The sequence below is a fragment of the Bacillus rossius genome, chromosome 12 (genome assembly GCF_032445375.1).
Source record: "Bacillus rossius redtenbacheri isolate Brsri chromosome 12, Brsri_v3, whole genome shotgun sequence".
NCBI lineage: Eukaryota > Metazoa > Arthropoda > Insecta > Phasmatodea > Bacillidae > Bacillus > Bacillus rossius.
Genome location: NC_086339.1, coordinates 28614863 through 28629853, shown reverse-complemented (window position 1 = coordinate 28629853; position 14991 = coordinate 28614863). Strand labels below are relative to the sequence as shown.

The 14991-nt window shown below is 38.1% G+C and overlaps 2 protein-coding genes across 2 annotated transcripts in view; both read left to right on the top strand.

Annotated features, from left to right (window-relative positions):
- The window catches only part of LOC134537283 (chaoptin-like), a 748431-nt gene that overhangs the window by 141772 nt on the left and 591668 nt on the right, over positions 1 to 14991 (top strand). The gene's annotated exons all lie outside the window — the stretch shown is intronic.
- LOC134537284 (basic proline-rich protein-like) overlaps positions 10937 to 14991 on the top strand; it is a 36995-nt gene continuing 32940 nt past the window's right edge. Inside the window, exon 1 of the mRNA XM_063377558.1 lies at positions 10937 to 11253. Coding sequence (XP_063233628.1) covers positions 10937 to 11253 — 317 coding nt within the window. The remainder of the gene's footprint in view (positions 11254 to 14991) is intronic.

The following is a 14991-nucleotide window of genomic DNA, read 5'->3' as shown; positions in this document are numbered from 1 at the left end:
AGGGACTTGCATTACACATTTCTCTTTAATTTCTCCGCCGTATAATGTTACGGTCACCGCTCAAATTTCACAGTTGTCTCATGGACGACGAGAAAACTGCGCGACAGTTCAGAGAGGCTTTACCGCGCTAGAAGCACCAGCGAGCGTCGCGCTTATCATCCGGCATCACTAACACAAATGGACGGTCTCCGGGTAAAAGGTAACAAGTCACATTTTGGTAATTTTTAGTCAACAAGTCACTTAAACTCTTAAGTAAACTTAGAATATGTAATGCATTTTTAATCATTGGCAAATATGTTTGTAAATAAAAGAATAATGCAAGAAAAAATTTAAGTATTAAATTCAATTTTTATCTAAGAGTTTTTTTTTGTTTCTCCTGCAAAAAAGTGAATTCTTGACTTGTTATCTTTTACCCGAAGACCGTCCAAATACACCCCCTGACTAGGCGGGCCTCTTAACAAGCACAGAAAATTAATGTGAATCTGGTGATAACGAAAAAATGAAAGTGAAATTCCCCTGCGGGAAGTGAAGTCTCCAGCCGCGACGTGAATCAACTCCAACAGGTGGCCGGTATTTGTCGTGAGGCCAGGGAATGCGCGCCCGGAAGTCGATCCGACGTCGTAGATCACTGGCCGCGGAGGACCCTCTCCAGTGACGTCAGAGCCAGAGGGGCCGGAGCGAGGGGCTCGAAATGAGGGGGAGGAGGGATCTCCACATTATATACCCTGTCCCCTGGCCCCGGGTCCATATTTCTGTCGCGTCATTTTCTCCCCTGCGCCGCTCTTCAGTAGCTGGCGCCTCGACAATGTAGAAAAAAAAATCATCGGCAAATTTTCGGATCTTAAAAGCAACTCAAACCAACCCAAGTACTCGTAGTAGTTACCCATGAAGTTTAGATGTGAATAAAACTCGTAAAACAGATATGCCAGTTGGAGATGCAAAGTGTTACGAAAATAGGATAGATGTTCAGATGTTATGAAATATAAACGGGTTTCGTGTAGTCGGGTTGCGCACATATACATGTGTGTGTATGGACTGTCATGGTATTGAAAATAATTAATAAAGATAATTAAATAACAATAAATCAGTTGGAATCTATAAAGTATTGACTTTAAACTTTATTGGGTGAAAACTGTAGCTCAGCGGACACTCGCTAGGCTTTATTAATAATATAGTTTACCTTAAAAAAAAACTTTTGATTTTAGAATCAAAACTAGGTCCTGCATCCCGTACGTGATGTACGGCAAGGGATGAATTAATGTAGATACTTAAAAATAACTTAACACTAACTCGATACCAACTTACTTATATTGTCAGTATTCTAACATTTAAAATCATTCCTGAGAGAGAGAAAGAGAGAGAGCTTCACATAACTGTACCCTATTCCCTCCAAACGCATTATTTTAAGCACGTATAAAACCCATGACTTATAATTATAACTAAGATACGTCAGAAATGTACTTATGTTTTGATATACGCCGAACGTTTCACGATCCAATACTTTAAAACTGACCTGTTGGGTCGTTCCTGCCCTTGTAACACGAACGAAAATTTACGTTACAAATCTAGAACTAATCAATCCAGCATCCTTCCGATTGAGCCTGAACTGAATCTTCCAGCAATTCGTTTTCTCCGAGGGGCAGACACTCCCCATGGAGTGGGCCCCGACCTCCCTCTTAACTCCCAATTTGATCTCCGCGAACAGCCTGCCAGAACAATCCATGGGATGTTGAAACCAAATTCACAAACAACTAACTGACCAGGACAGCTGAGCAGGCCACCCCCTTCCACCCGGATGTGTGGCCACACCGCGCGGCCTCTTGCACCAGCGCGCTGCAGTGACTGCGGCCAGTCGTTTTGTTGGCCGAACCAACAAACTACAAAAGAATCTGTGCAATCTGCAAGCCAGCCGCGCACTGCACCCATCCCGAGCCCCAATTTCCCGGACACGCTACCCGCGCGGCGAGTGGACAGAGCATCCAGCCCAGTCCCATCAGTGAAATCCTAAAATTTGTATCTCAAAAACCCTGGATTAAATTTGCCCCGCGATATTATGGGAGGCCTAAGATGTACATCAAGCTCTGTCCCTGCCCGAACACGCCCGAATATTCACCTTAGGCCAACCTCGGGTTTATTTATATATATCTTTATATTTCTCTGTTTATTTTAATGTAGCTATATTAACCTAACTAACCGTCCATAGTGTATTACTGTAGCTAACCTAACCGACCACTTTTAATATTTGAATTCATTTCTCCTGCGCAAAAATAAAACAAATCCCGAGGTTGGCCGAAGGAGAATATTCGGGCGTGTCCGGGCAGGGACAGAGCTTGATGTACATCTTAGGCTTCTCCGACATCATAATCATTATAAGTGTTTACGCATGCACTATTGTAAACAAGTGTTTATAAACAAGTTTATCCAACGTTCAATTCCAGGTTATTGATCTACTTTTAGAGCAGATGCTGGACAAGCGCGTTAACCGATTTTAATCAAATGAAGTTTATTTTTTGCAGGAAATAGCGAACTATTAAAACCACGTTGAAAGTTTTATACATTACGAAGAATAGCGTGAAAAAATTTCTGAAGTCAAAGCCTATGGCAATTTATAAAATCGGAATTGTAATAAACTGCGATCAGAAGAAAGAAAAAATTGTGACTATTCCAAAGAGGTGCCACTCACCGGTGCCAAACGGACACAATTCTGCAGAGAGAGGAAGAAAGCTAAGATGGCGGTCGTTGCCCAGCCTAATTTTGAACTTCTCATTTACACAATTTTTTCACGTCAAAAGCCTGCGTCTTAGACCCAACACATATTACCCCAATTTTTCTTCGTAGAAACTACATCGGATCATGCATACCAGCATACCGAGAGAATCTCGCCGAAAGTCGTTTGTGCGACAGACATTAGACCGAAAGTCATTTTGCCAAGCAGCAAAGTTGTTTGACCGACAATCCTTTTACCAATAACCCAAAAAAAAAAAAATGGGAAAATATTTTAACTCTTTCGAAATGCAGTTACCCGATAGGCAGAAGGCCGACAGACCCATTAGTCGATTGTCATTCAACCGAAATTTCTTTGACAGACACTCCTTTGAAAAAAAAACCTTATCTCGCTGGGGATATGTCTTAGTTCTGGCAATATATAGTTGACACACATGCACTAGATCGAGAGTCATGTGGAAGAGTTTAATTTGACTGCCAGTCATTTTACCGACACTAGTTTCTCATGAATTTAGGAAAAAAAATAGTTGTCAGTAAAGTAAGTTTACGGACGATAGTTAAACGTTACAACGTCATAACAAAAACATTGATGAAATGATTGCATACTTTTATGAATAAAATTGAATCATTTTTTATTGAATTACCACTATTTTGTATGGATACAAGGAAGGAATGAAATTAAATCTACAATTTAATGGATAAATTTACTGGTATTTGCACTCATTAATTCAAATATGTTTATTACTTTAACGAACAGATTATTTTAACTATAACTTTTAAACATTTTTGATATTTAACTTCTTCCAATCTGTGTTATTCTGTTAAGGATAGGACGATGATAGGAAAAGTAGGAAACGAATGGGAGTGTTTCAAGTTTAATGTGCCTGGAAAAAGTCAAATCGATGGTTGTTCCAATCGAGTGTAAGAGAAATAGATGCGGCGCAAGCGTACAATGAGATTAACGGGACACAGCGTAACGAGACAATGTGCGTAACGTGACCCTTTTTCGTGCGTGTAGCCGGCTTTCATCGATTTATTAGACGTTGTCACGTCAAAAATTTATTTATCATCACGGACTGCTGCATGAGCGAGGGAACACACCTGGACCAAGTTGTAAGGTCGGCTGCACAAGTTCATCGCCCGGCAGAAACCGCCAAACTGACTCCGGAACTTCGAAGCACTGTTCGGCGTGGATGTTCCTGACTCGCTACATCAGCCTAATCATGGGGAAGGAACTCTTAATTGCCGAGTCCGAGACCTAGTTTTTTGAAGTATTTTCGGGCCCATCCGCTAGATAGTAGCTTTCATAAAATATTACCAACATAACTATATTGGTTGTGAGAAGAAATGCATAAGCTTTTCTCACGCAAACAAACCAGTCGAAATTAAATGACTTTATTTTGGTAGCCAAATATTTTGTGATGCGGCGTACCAGAAATTTTTCATCTCCTACTAATTTAGACAGAACATTTTGTTGTTATCACAAAACAGCATTATGTGTTTCTCGCACAGTTTGAACATCTGTTACTAAGAAATTAGTCGTCAAGTATTTAAATTAATACTATAACCTTAACACTTTGGATATGAATCTCCCGTCAAGAGGTTTTTTCGCTAGTAGTTACGGGAGGTTCACCTGACAGCGTCACATGTCGCGCAAAAAATTGTTTCAGTTTCCACCATAAAGAATCGCACTTATATATGTCCCACCATGTTCTATGAGCCTAATAACCTGTGGTGCGACCCGTCTCTCTGACGAGATGTGTGAATCATCGGTGAATTCGGTCGTTGCGCCGCGTGCAATGCCCGTCAGCGGTTAGCAAATGGGGCGTGAGCCATTCCCCCCCCCCCCTTTCACAACTGTCAGATCCTGTCGGAAAAGCGGAGCGGTGTCTGTGGCACGATCACGATATTGGCGTTACACGGATGGTTTCGCTAGTGATTACAATTCCGTGGAGGAAGATCGCCCAAAAACCCACCAATTATAATAAACGTGTAAGCTAATTTATTCAAACAGATTTGTATCGCCAAGAAAAAGGTTTTAGGTAGATTTTAAAGAAAGACTACAGGTAGTCGCAGAAAAGACCTTTTTTTTTTTCATCCGGTTTTTTATTGTTTCATGGTCCCTAGGCCCCAAAACCATCTTCAACTAAAACGCATATTCATGTCACCATGTCACGAAATTGTAAGTTTTAAGGAGTAAAAGATTTAGATTTAGCCTAGATAATTTATTTTCAGTTTTCTTCACTAGTAAAATGAATTCTTTATAAATGTTGACACAATATTCTTTAAATCTTTATGACACCAAAATATTTTATTTTAATTTTTGTTTAGTTTAATTTTTTGGAATAAATGGCGTAGGCATTTATAAATAAAAACTGTTATTTGAAAATAATGGTATAATTGATCTATAACAATAAATAGAACGCAAAAATTTTATATTTATATGGTGCCGAACTATATTTTATGAAATAATGGATATGGCGTTCTTTACCACCTTAGTACAAGTATAAACATGGTCACGATAACTGTCATGATTCAAACAAATTATTACCTGACTGATACATAAAAAATAAAGATTTAGAACTTTCAAGTTCGTTAACGGGATAAAAACTGGCCAAGTAAGTAGAAAAGGGAAACTTTTTTTAAGAACCCTTAACAAATCACTTTAACTTACTTTGTATGAACAACATTGCATCAATTTAAAGTTATTTCCAATAATTTTTGCAGTGTACGTCCTATTTTTTAATACCTTCTCAGTCTTTCGGGTTTTGGTGTTCCAATGGTTTTCTTGACATTATTCCAGAAATATGCTTCGATGGTTTAATATTATGACGCGAATTTCTGACAGGAATATGAATGAATGTCTTTGATCTCGGATTGGGTGTCACTTTGGCTGAGGATTCGACACCGCTTAAAACTCATAAACTATGAAAGCTACAGAGTTGAAGTAAGTGTATCTCAGCAGAGCAGAATTTTCTCGCGGCTGTTACGTATGGCTCACCCGGTTAACACTTGCAGTGATGACGTAATGAGCGTTGGTGTGTAGCGTAGAACTTAAGTCAGGGAGAGCTGTGACGTCGAAAGTAAGAGACCAATTTGCTTTATTTGAACTTTAATTTGTTCATGAAAGAGTACTGATTTGGTTATAGTTGAGTTTAATAACTATAAAGTTATCAACTTTAGTTTTGGATCCATAAATCGCAAAATGCCTGAGCGAAAACAGGTTATGTTGGGGAAAGAACGAAAACAAGTGAAATTTCCCGAGGAGAATCGATTAAAAAATTGGTTGTCTGTAAAGTCGGTTTACGGACGATAGTTTAACGTGACAACGTCATAACAAAACATTGATGAAATGATTGCATACTTTTATAAATAAAATTGAATCATTTTTATTGAATTATCACTATTTTGTATGGATACAAAGAAGGAGTGAAATGAAATCTACAATTTAATTGATAAATTTACTTTTATTTGCACTCATTAATTCAAATATGTTTACTACTTTAACGAAGAGATTATTTTAACTATAACTTTTATACATGTTTGCTATTTAACTTTTTCCAATCTGTGTTATTCTAAGGATAGGACGATGATAGGAAAAGTAGGAAACGAATGGGAGTGTTTCAAGTTTAATGTGCCTCGAAAAAGTCAAATCGATGGTTGTTCCAATCGAGTGGAAGAGAGATAGATGCGGCGCAAGCGTACAATGAGCGTAACGGGACAAAGCGTAACGGGACAATGAGTAATCCTGTTTCGTGCGTGCAGCCGGCGTTCATCGATTTATTAGACGTTGTCACGTCAAAAATGCAGAGAAGTGTTGTAGGTATCAAACGAGACAAAGAGTGGCGGAGAGAAATGACCCAGTGGGTCAAAACGAGCTCCGTCGAAATTTGCGCTCGAGCGAGCCTCGGTCTTCTGCCTCGCGAGAAGTGACAGGGAATGCAGAAACTTGTTTGGTAATGGACATGGATGTTGATATTGAGTCAGTTGAGGCGAGAAGCTGAAGATGTACATCAATTTCTGTCCCTGCCCGAACACGCCCGAATATTCACCTTCGGCCAACCTCGGGATTTGTTTTATTTTTGCGCAGGAGAAATGAATTCAAATATTAAAAGTGGTCGGTTAGGTTAGCTACATTAAAACACTTTAAAACACTATGGACGGTTAGTTAGGTTAGTATAGCTACATTAAAATAAACAGAGAAATATAAATATATATAAATAAACCCGAGGTTGGCCGAAGTTGAATATTCGGGCGTGTTCGGGCAGGGACAGAACTTGTACATCTTAGGCTTCCCATTTGAGGCAGTGGTTGTGAATGATCGGCTGAGTTCGTCGCGGTTTGGTGTCGCAATTTTTCTGGCGTGGCCGCACGACCGTCAAGTACGACATTAATCGAAATTACGTCAAAAAAATAAAGCTACAAAAATTTTATTAAATTATTTTATATAATTAATTCACAACATTCCAGTTCAGCTCGATGTAAATTCATGAAACACACCCCTGGTGACTGTAGTCCAAAATACAGCCTACCCAAAATTTGTTTTACAATGCACTATATATCCTATTTATTCCTTTACTTCCCTACCTCTTGTTTATTGTACGTGTGTTTGATGGCATTTTTGTTAACGAGACGTCTAGCATAAACATTATGTGCGGAAATCGATTTTTTTTAAAGATATCCTTAATTATTTTACTTCTTAGAAATCGGGATTTATGTTTATTTTATAAATTCACAATAGAATACAGTTGATCGTTATTAAAAGTTCTTATCGATTCGTTAAGATTATTTTAAAAACGATTTTGAGAAACTTTAAAGATAATTTACATTCCATTGTTAGCCTGCATTGAGAGCGCGAATACGCCGAAAAACACGTTTTCTCTAGTTTTGAGAAAAATCAAATTTCTAATAATTTGTGAATGACATCAGTAAAATGAAAAGTTTTTACGACAAACGGTACTTACATTAGGTTAATTCAGAATGGTGTATCCTTGGCGACACTGCACTATAAGCTCCAGCGAGCGTCGCACCTATCCTGCCTCACCAACACTGGACGGGCTTCTTGATGAATAGTTGTAGCGCCGCGTAAAATAAACTCCCGTGCAGCACGTCTGCCGTGGGTAGTTATTTTTCTTCGTCACACATCTACCTTTTTCAGTCATCTAGCTTCGTCAGTCATCTATCTAGCTTCGTCAGTCATCTATCTAGCTTCGTCAGTCATCTATCTAGCTTCGTCAGTCATCTATCTAGCTTCGTCGGTCATCAATCTAGCTTCGTCAGTCATCTATCTAGCTTCGTCGGTCGTCTATCTAGCTTCGTCGGTCGTCTATCTAGCTTCGTCGGTCATCTATCTAGCTTCTTCGGTCATCTATCTAGCTTCGTCAGTCATCTGTATAGCTTCGTCAGTCATCTGTCTAGCTTCGTCAGTCAGCCAGCTGCTCTCCGTCCAACGGACGAGGAAGAAAAAAAAATAAAAAAATAAAAGTTGCAAGGAGGAAGTTTCGCGCGTGGAACAGGAGGACTGTAGCGAGCAGTAGCGCCAGTTGGAAGGTAGAGTGGGTTAAGGCAACCGGCGTCTTTGCTCTGCGAATTTTCCATTATTTGCTGTCGGGGCAAGCTGACGCTACCCGACTCTCTCTTTTTCTCTCTCTTTCTCTCTCTCTTTCTCTCTCCTCGACGGCTCTCGGGACGTCCGACCCTGTACCCACCCCTCTTCCTTCAAGACCTCGGTTCAAATGTTTTTTTTTTTAAAGCGCCCTCGGGGTGTTATATTAAATGTTTATCAACGCTCTCTGGGACGAAAGTGGCTGGCCCGCCTTTCATACAGCGCCGTTATTGGAAACGTTCCCAGGACCCCGGAGGCATTGTGGCACCCTCTTCCCCCGTGCTTTCGACCAGCTTAAATTAAATATTTTTTTTTTCTCTCTCCCTTAAAGTTGAAGCTCCCGTTATCAGAATACTTAAAATAACAATATATTATTTGGGAAATACAAGTGCTGAAGGAATGGATAGGCTAACCATTCTCGATGGCTCCGTTTCAAATACCACTTCGATAATCTTTGAATACGTGGTCTCTCGAAATCATTCCACAGCGACCGATAACTAGCTCGGTTTATTAAATTTTACTATCGTTACTCTAATTTAATGACTCTTCCTGTAAATTCATCACAGTAGATAATTTTTTTTTGTGTTCGACGTTTGGTTGGAAGATTGGTCACCAGATGTTTACTTAAAGTTATTTGCGATCTGTAAAATATCACATAGGTGATAGATAATCATTAGGAAAAGTGGTGTGAATTTCTACCGCCCTTGTACATTAGTAAATATTTGATGACAAAAGAAGTGATGAATTGCAATTATGTTCGTGTGTAGGCAGTAATATGCTATATTTATTTACTTCCGAAGTACTTTGAAGTGGCATAAATGGCGCTACGTTCTAAAAGTTTTTCTTCTTTGACACATTCAACGACAAAAAGCCACTTAGTCTGTGTTTGTCCAGCTTATATTAACACAACTTAACAACCTGATTTCAATAAAATTATTTACAAGAATTCACTGTACAATAGAACTTTAGTTTCTGAAAAGTATTGGCAACCATGTCTGAATATACATATAACATCTGAAGTTGTACTCCTAGGTCTCTTTTATTGATTGCATCTAAACTTAAATAAGTTTTAAGACCACTTATTAATTTTAATATTCGTTTGTTTATCGGTCAGTAGGAGAAGACAGGTACGTTGTAAGGACACTGTGCAGAAATAGGCAAAGACTTGGATGGGCAAAAAAATGGCAGTTGATAAGACTAGGCAAACAGTACCGAAGCCATAAAAGTGCCAAAAAATAAAACGTTTCAGGAATGTTCACCTAAAACCGAACCCGCATTGTGACCGAGAGTCGTGTAACCTGTATCTCCGGGATTTTAACCTGAATGCCATTAAACGCGGTTAGCTGTGTGTACCTATTGGGGTAGGACCTGAAATTTTAACGGGGTTTTAAAACCTGCTCTGAATATGAACGTCTGTATTTATTTATCTCCATTATAAATACAATCTCGTTATCAACGACGAATAAACACATGCAACTTAATCAAATTTTAATTAAAATTAGTAATCAAAATAAGTAATCTCAGGACCTGAGTGACTAATATCATTTTCACTGTATTTTGCGTCACTGGTATGTTACGCTTAATATTGTCTTACCAGTCATTAGTCATAATTATCTTTTCTTTCGACTCGAAAGAAGAATGCTAGTACCTCTAATTATGAAATATATCTTTAATATCAACATTTAAGTAAAAACAACAGCGTTGCTAAATGTTTGAAGTAAGATATTTTCATAATAAATTTTTTTCTTATAGAGCAAAAAAAAATATTTGAGAGAATATATTTTAATTATATTTTATCACATACATATTGAAACAAGACTTCCTGGGTAGCGTCTAAGGAAATGTAAAAGCAATTGAGTTGCCTCATGTTGGATTAAACTGAGCTGGTAGTAAGTTGGTTTGTATTTCGAATGCTCTAATATGAAGGACAGACAGTCTTTCGAGATTTTCTGGTTTTGTATTTATCTCGGGTGTTAAATGTTTTGCTAGAAACCTGCCTTGTCTCCGAGGAAGACGCGTGCTTTGTAGAAAAGTGAGGAAGTCTCATCGTAGGACAATTCCAAATAATGTTTAAAATGCATTTCGACGAAACATATAAAAACATAAAACCCTAGTGTAGTGATGTTTCTCTTTTCTTGTAATAGGAGAATATGTTATATCCATAAAACTTCCTCTTATCCTCGAAATTTGAATTAATATTTTTTTTTAGCACTATCCGACTTCGAACCAAGTAATCGGAAGTTTCTGCTGGCGAGAATGCGTTTTAAAGTGAAATAATTATGTAAATATATTTAAAGAATTTATATATATTTAAATCGTGAACGAGTTCAAGGTCGATGTAAGGACTGCTGTCAGGAAATCTGATCTTCAAATTTTCAAACCAAAACTAGAGAAATTTTTATTTAAATAATTTTTTTTTATATTTTAATTGATTGACGAATCAGTACTGACAAAGTCAGTAGCTACCGAAGTCCAAAATGGCGGGCTGTCGTTGACCCTTACCATGCACCACACCGCGAGCCATGTCGACAAGCTGCACCAGGTTAGTTCGCGCTGACACTGGGGACCGGACGGGAGGAATCTCTGGTGTCGCCGCCCTCCCCGTGAATGGGGGAGGTTTGCGGCAGGCGGCAGGAGGAGGAGGAGGAGGAGGAGGAGGAGGAGGAGGAGGGCGAGGGGGTCGAAAACGCAAGCGAAGGTAAACCCTGTCCTCACAACGCGCGGGACTGTGTTCCGAGCTCCGGCCGCGCCGAGAGCTGCGCGCCTAACAACGTGGCCGGGGGCATTTGCATTCGAGCAGCCGCGCGGCGCCTGCATCCGGGCGAGGGTAGGCCACCCGAGAAGCAGCGCTGTGCGTGCGGTCGCCCGCCGCTCCAGGGGCACTCAGCCCCGGGGCCGGTGCGGAGGCGGGAGGTGTGTGACGGGTCGGGGAGGGGGGTTGTGTCGTCGGGCCAATGGGGAGGCCGCTTTTCGCCTCGGGCCAAACACGCGGGAAGAAGACAACGCTCGCCCGCGTTCACGGACGGCGTTTCGCGGTCGGTCTTGCAATCGTGGCGGTCCTTAGCGCTCTGTATGCCGTCCCCTGAGTGTTGAATAATTCATACGCGCCAAAACCGCTGCTGCTTCAACCACGGCAGTGATGGCCCTCTCTCTCTCCCTTTCCAGCTCCGCAACTTACCACACTCCATGTCTGGAGGGGGAAAAAAAAACCATGGTTTTACCGAAATATTTAATTAGAGACTATACACAGTAATTATTTTTTTTTGTAATTGGAACAGAAATGTTCCTGTAAATTTACAGATATTTGTAATTTTTTTACATTTATATGAAAACAACTGTATCGCTAAAAAGTAATTTTCGCATTAATACTTGGTTTAGATTCTTAACCCGGACATTTATGCTTGTGCTTTGTCCCAGTAGCTCCAATAGTTAGTTATTTGTAAACCGTTCCCGGAACTTATTTCCAGTATTCACCACGCTCATGATAAGCATGATACAATAAAATAAAATATTTGAATATTCAATTATATTTCCCATTGTAAAATAAAAACTAATGTTGAATGAAACGTCCATTAAAGTAAAAACTTATTGACCAATTTTCGTAAGAAGTACTCAGTATTATCTTAAAAAACGTATTTCATTTATGTAAAAATAACCAACTATTTCTTGGCAACTAGTTTCCAAAGCAATCTTTTCAAAAAGTACAGAAAAAATAGTTTTATGTTTGTCTGGGGGGGTTGGGGAGGGGGGAAACGTGGGTTTACAAAATATTTAATTAAAACTTACCTTGTTATAGTAAAATTTCTCGGTGTGACAAATAACTTGTTCGCTTATAAACGCAGAATAAATAAAGAATGTCATTTAAAAGCCGTTAAAATTGCTGTGGTTACAAAATATAATGAACGGCATTTAATAATTGTAAACGATCAAATATTTGCTTATTTTATAATACACCAGTTGCCTACAAAATGAAGCTTCTTTTATTATATCGCTTAATTATATGGTTATACTCACTGAATGTATTGTAAAAAAAATAAATTTTTACTATAATTTGGTCCTGGTTTTTCATAAAATTTCTTTCACGCAGAGTAATTACTCCATTTTCCATTCGGTAAGGCGCGCAGCGAAGTCAACGACGGACGAAGTGAAAAAAGATTGTCGAGAATGGACTACGCTTTATAAATAAAATATTTTAAATGTCAGACTGGTACGAAAACAAGTAGACGATTTGCTTCAGTAATAAGTACGAATGTATTTCAATATTCTCATTACCAAACGATGGATATATTCTGGAGAAAATCTGGCAGATACAAAAAAAATCTTTTAATAAAAAAATTATATTGCCAAGATCATGCTAGTTGTGAAAGTTGGCAATGCACTGTTAAGAGGAGACACTTTTACTTGGAATTCAAACGCTGAACTTATATTTAGTAATGTAAAGAAAACTATAATTTTAAATTGCTCAGGATTTTATAGTGTTATTTTTTACGAAAATTAAAACATATTTTCATGCCTCTTTACTTGTACAGTCATATATATGCACGTGGTTTCACTTTTCAAGTGTAATACTTCGAAAAATATTAAAAATAATTTTTCTATTAATTTACTGACTTATAAATTCAGGTACAGAGTCCTTTAAATTAACAATTAAACACAGCACAGTAGACTTAATAAATTGAAAAAGAAATCATTTGATACTAATCAAAGATTTCTCCCATCATTCCCCTAAAAATCATTAACTCGGTATCTCATTCCGATTCTTTGCGTGTAAGGGCGGCGAGGCATCAGATGCAAGTGCAAGTTTCGACCATATCACTGTATTGCTGATATGACTTTAACAACAATATTACCCCCTCCTCTTTCCCTTCATGTAGGCCCTACAGTTGGCTCTTCACGCGAGTTCCCACATTTCACACTATCACTGTCACTATCACTTCGTCTAAAATTAATTTTTTTCCCCATTAAATTCCTTAATTTTTTGGTCGATTTAAAAAAAAAAGGTTCACTTTTGGAAAGCTTAGCCCATATATATACACATCTGTTGCGTTGAAAAATAATCGTAATTTCATGCATTGATCCTCTGTTTAATCATAAAAGTTAAAAATGAATTATTCTTCCTTGATGACAATAATAATCTAATAATATTAAAGGTGGCTACTTAATTAACATAGCATACTTTCGCAGTCATTGTCTTAAGTTTCTTTGCTTGTGGAATTCACTCTCGTTTCGGTCTACACTTCAGTTGCAATCATCAGGGCAGCATCCTCAGTCTCAGTAGGATTATTCACTGATGATGGCGTCTGCACTGTCAACCAAAACGTCGGTGAAACCTTCTTCAACACGCTAAATCCCCCAAGCCAAACCCCCCTTCAAAGCCAGGTATTTTTTAAAAACTTCAGAAAATCTATTTTTAGGCCATGCGATCTGTCCTACAACAGTCAAAATTTTAAAACAAATGATCTCAATTTAAATAATTTAGTGCCTCCCAAAACGCTTATAATCGCATAATTTTCACTGAAATTATATATTATGAAGAGATGGAGCTTAAAACGTTATGAAGACAAATATATTTTCTGTATTTATAATATATTAAAAGAAAAAAGATTTATTTATATTACCTGTGCTATTCAGTTATGATTTTAAAATTGATGCGAATCGTTATCATGATAGATCATTCTAGTGTTATCACCTTTATTAATATTAAAAGTAACTTTTTACAATATAACAGCAGTTGTGAAAGTTATAGTAAGCACTTAAAAACTCAGCATTTTCTTTCAGCTTCGTCTGTATAGTCTGTAAACCATAAAAGCATTTTCTGTACAAAATACGAGGCCTTAAAAAAGTAGCTTTTATGATACCGATAGCACAATGGTTATAACTCACATCTTTAGTAACTACCCTTTCTTGTAGGTGTTAAATCTATTTATGAGTAATAATCTTGAATCGCTCTTATTGTAGCCTCACAAGACATCAAAGAAATGACGTTATAAGCTTTTATAGTTCGTAAGGTTCAAAAAAAATTATGTAGTTTTGAATTGGTTTTACTCTTGGTGTAGTATTTGGCTAAATTTCGTATTATAGTTCAGAACCGTAGTGGTCGCAAAGGGAAAAGCTGGAACTTTTTTTTTTTTTTTTTTTTTTTTTTTCAAAATATCAGTGACGACTGTATGTAATTGTGGGTGATCCAAGGGTGAGCTGTTACAACTGAAATTCCAACTGTGTGAGAAGCCGCATCGTCTATGGCTTCTACTGTAGACACATATCAGTGTGTTAGTGTCAATATCAATGTAAGTTTTTTCTTCAATTCACTAGTTCAAAATTTACAGTTTTTTTAATTTTTTTTCATTTTTTTTCAGAGCCCTCCTCCCACCATCGACAAAATTCCTGTATCCACCAATGGTCATCAAGCATATTTAGACCCTTATATTAATAAAACAATTTGTTTCTGTGTCTTTTTACACTATTCATGATTGTGCACAGTTGTTCGGGCTCATGACATAGTTCCGAGAGTGCTACATTAACATGTTGGTTGACTATTTGGCCCACCAACATCAATTTATGTAAATTTGTTCATGTTTCACACTGGCCTTCAATCGGGCAGAGGCTTTTTTTTTTTAGGCGAATGACCTCGAACTCAATAAAACACTCTTAAGGTGGCCGCC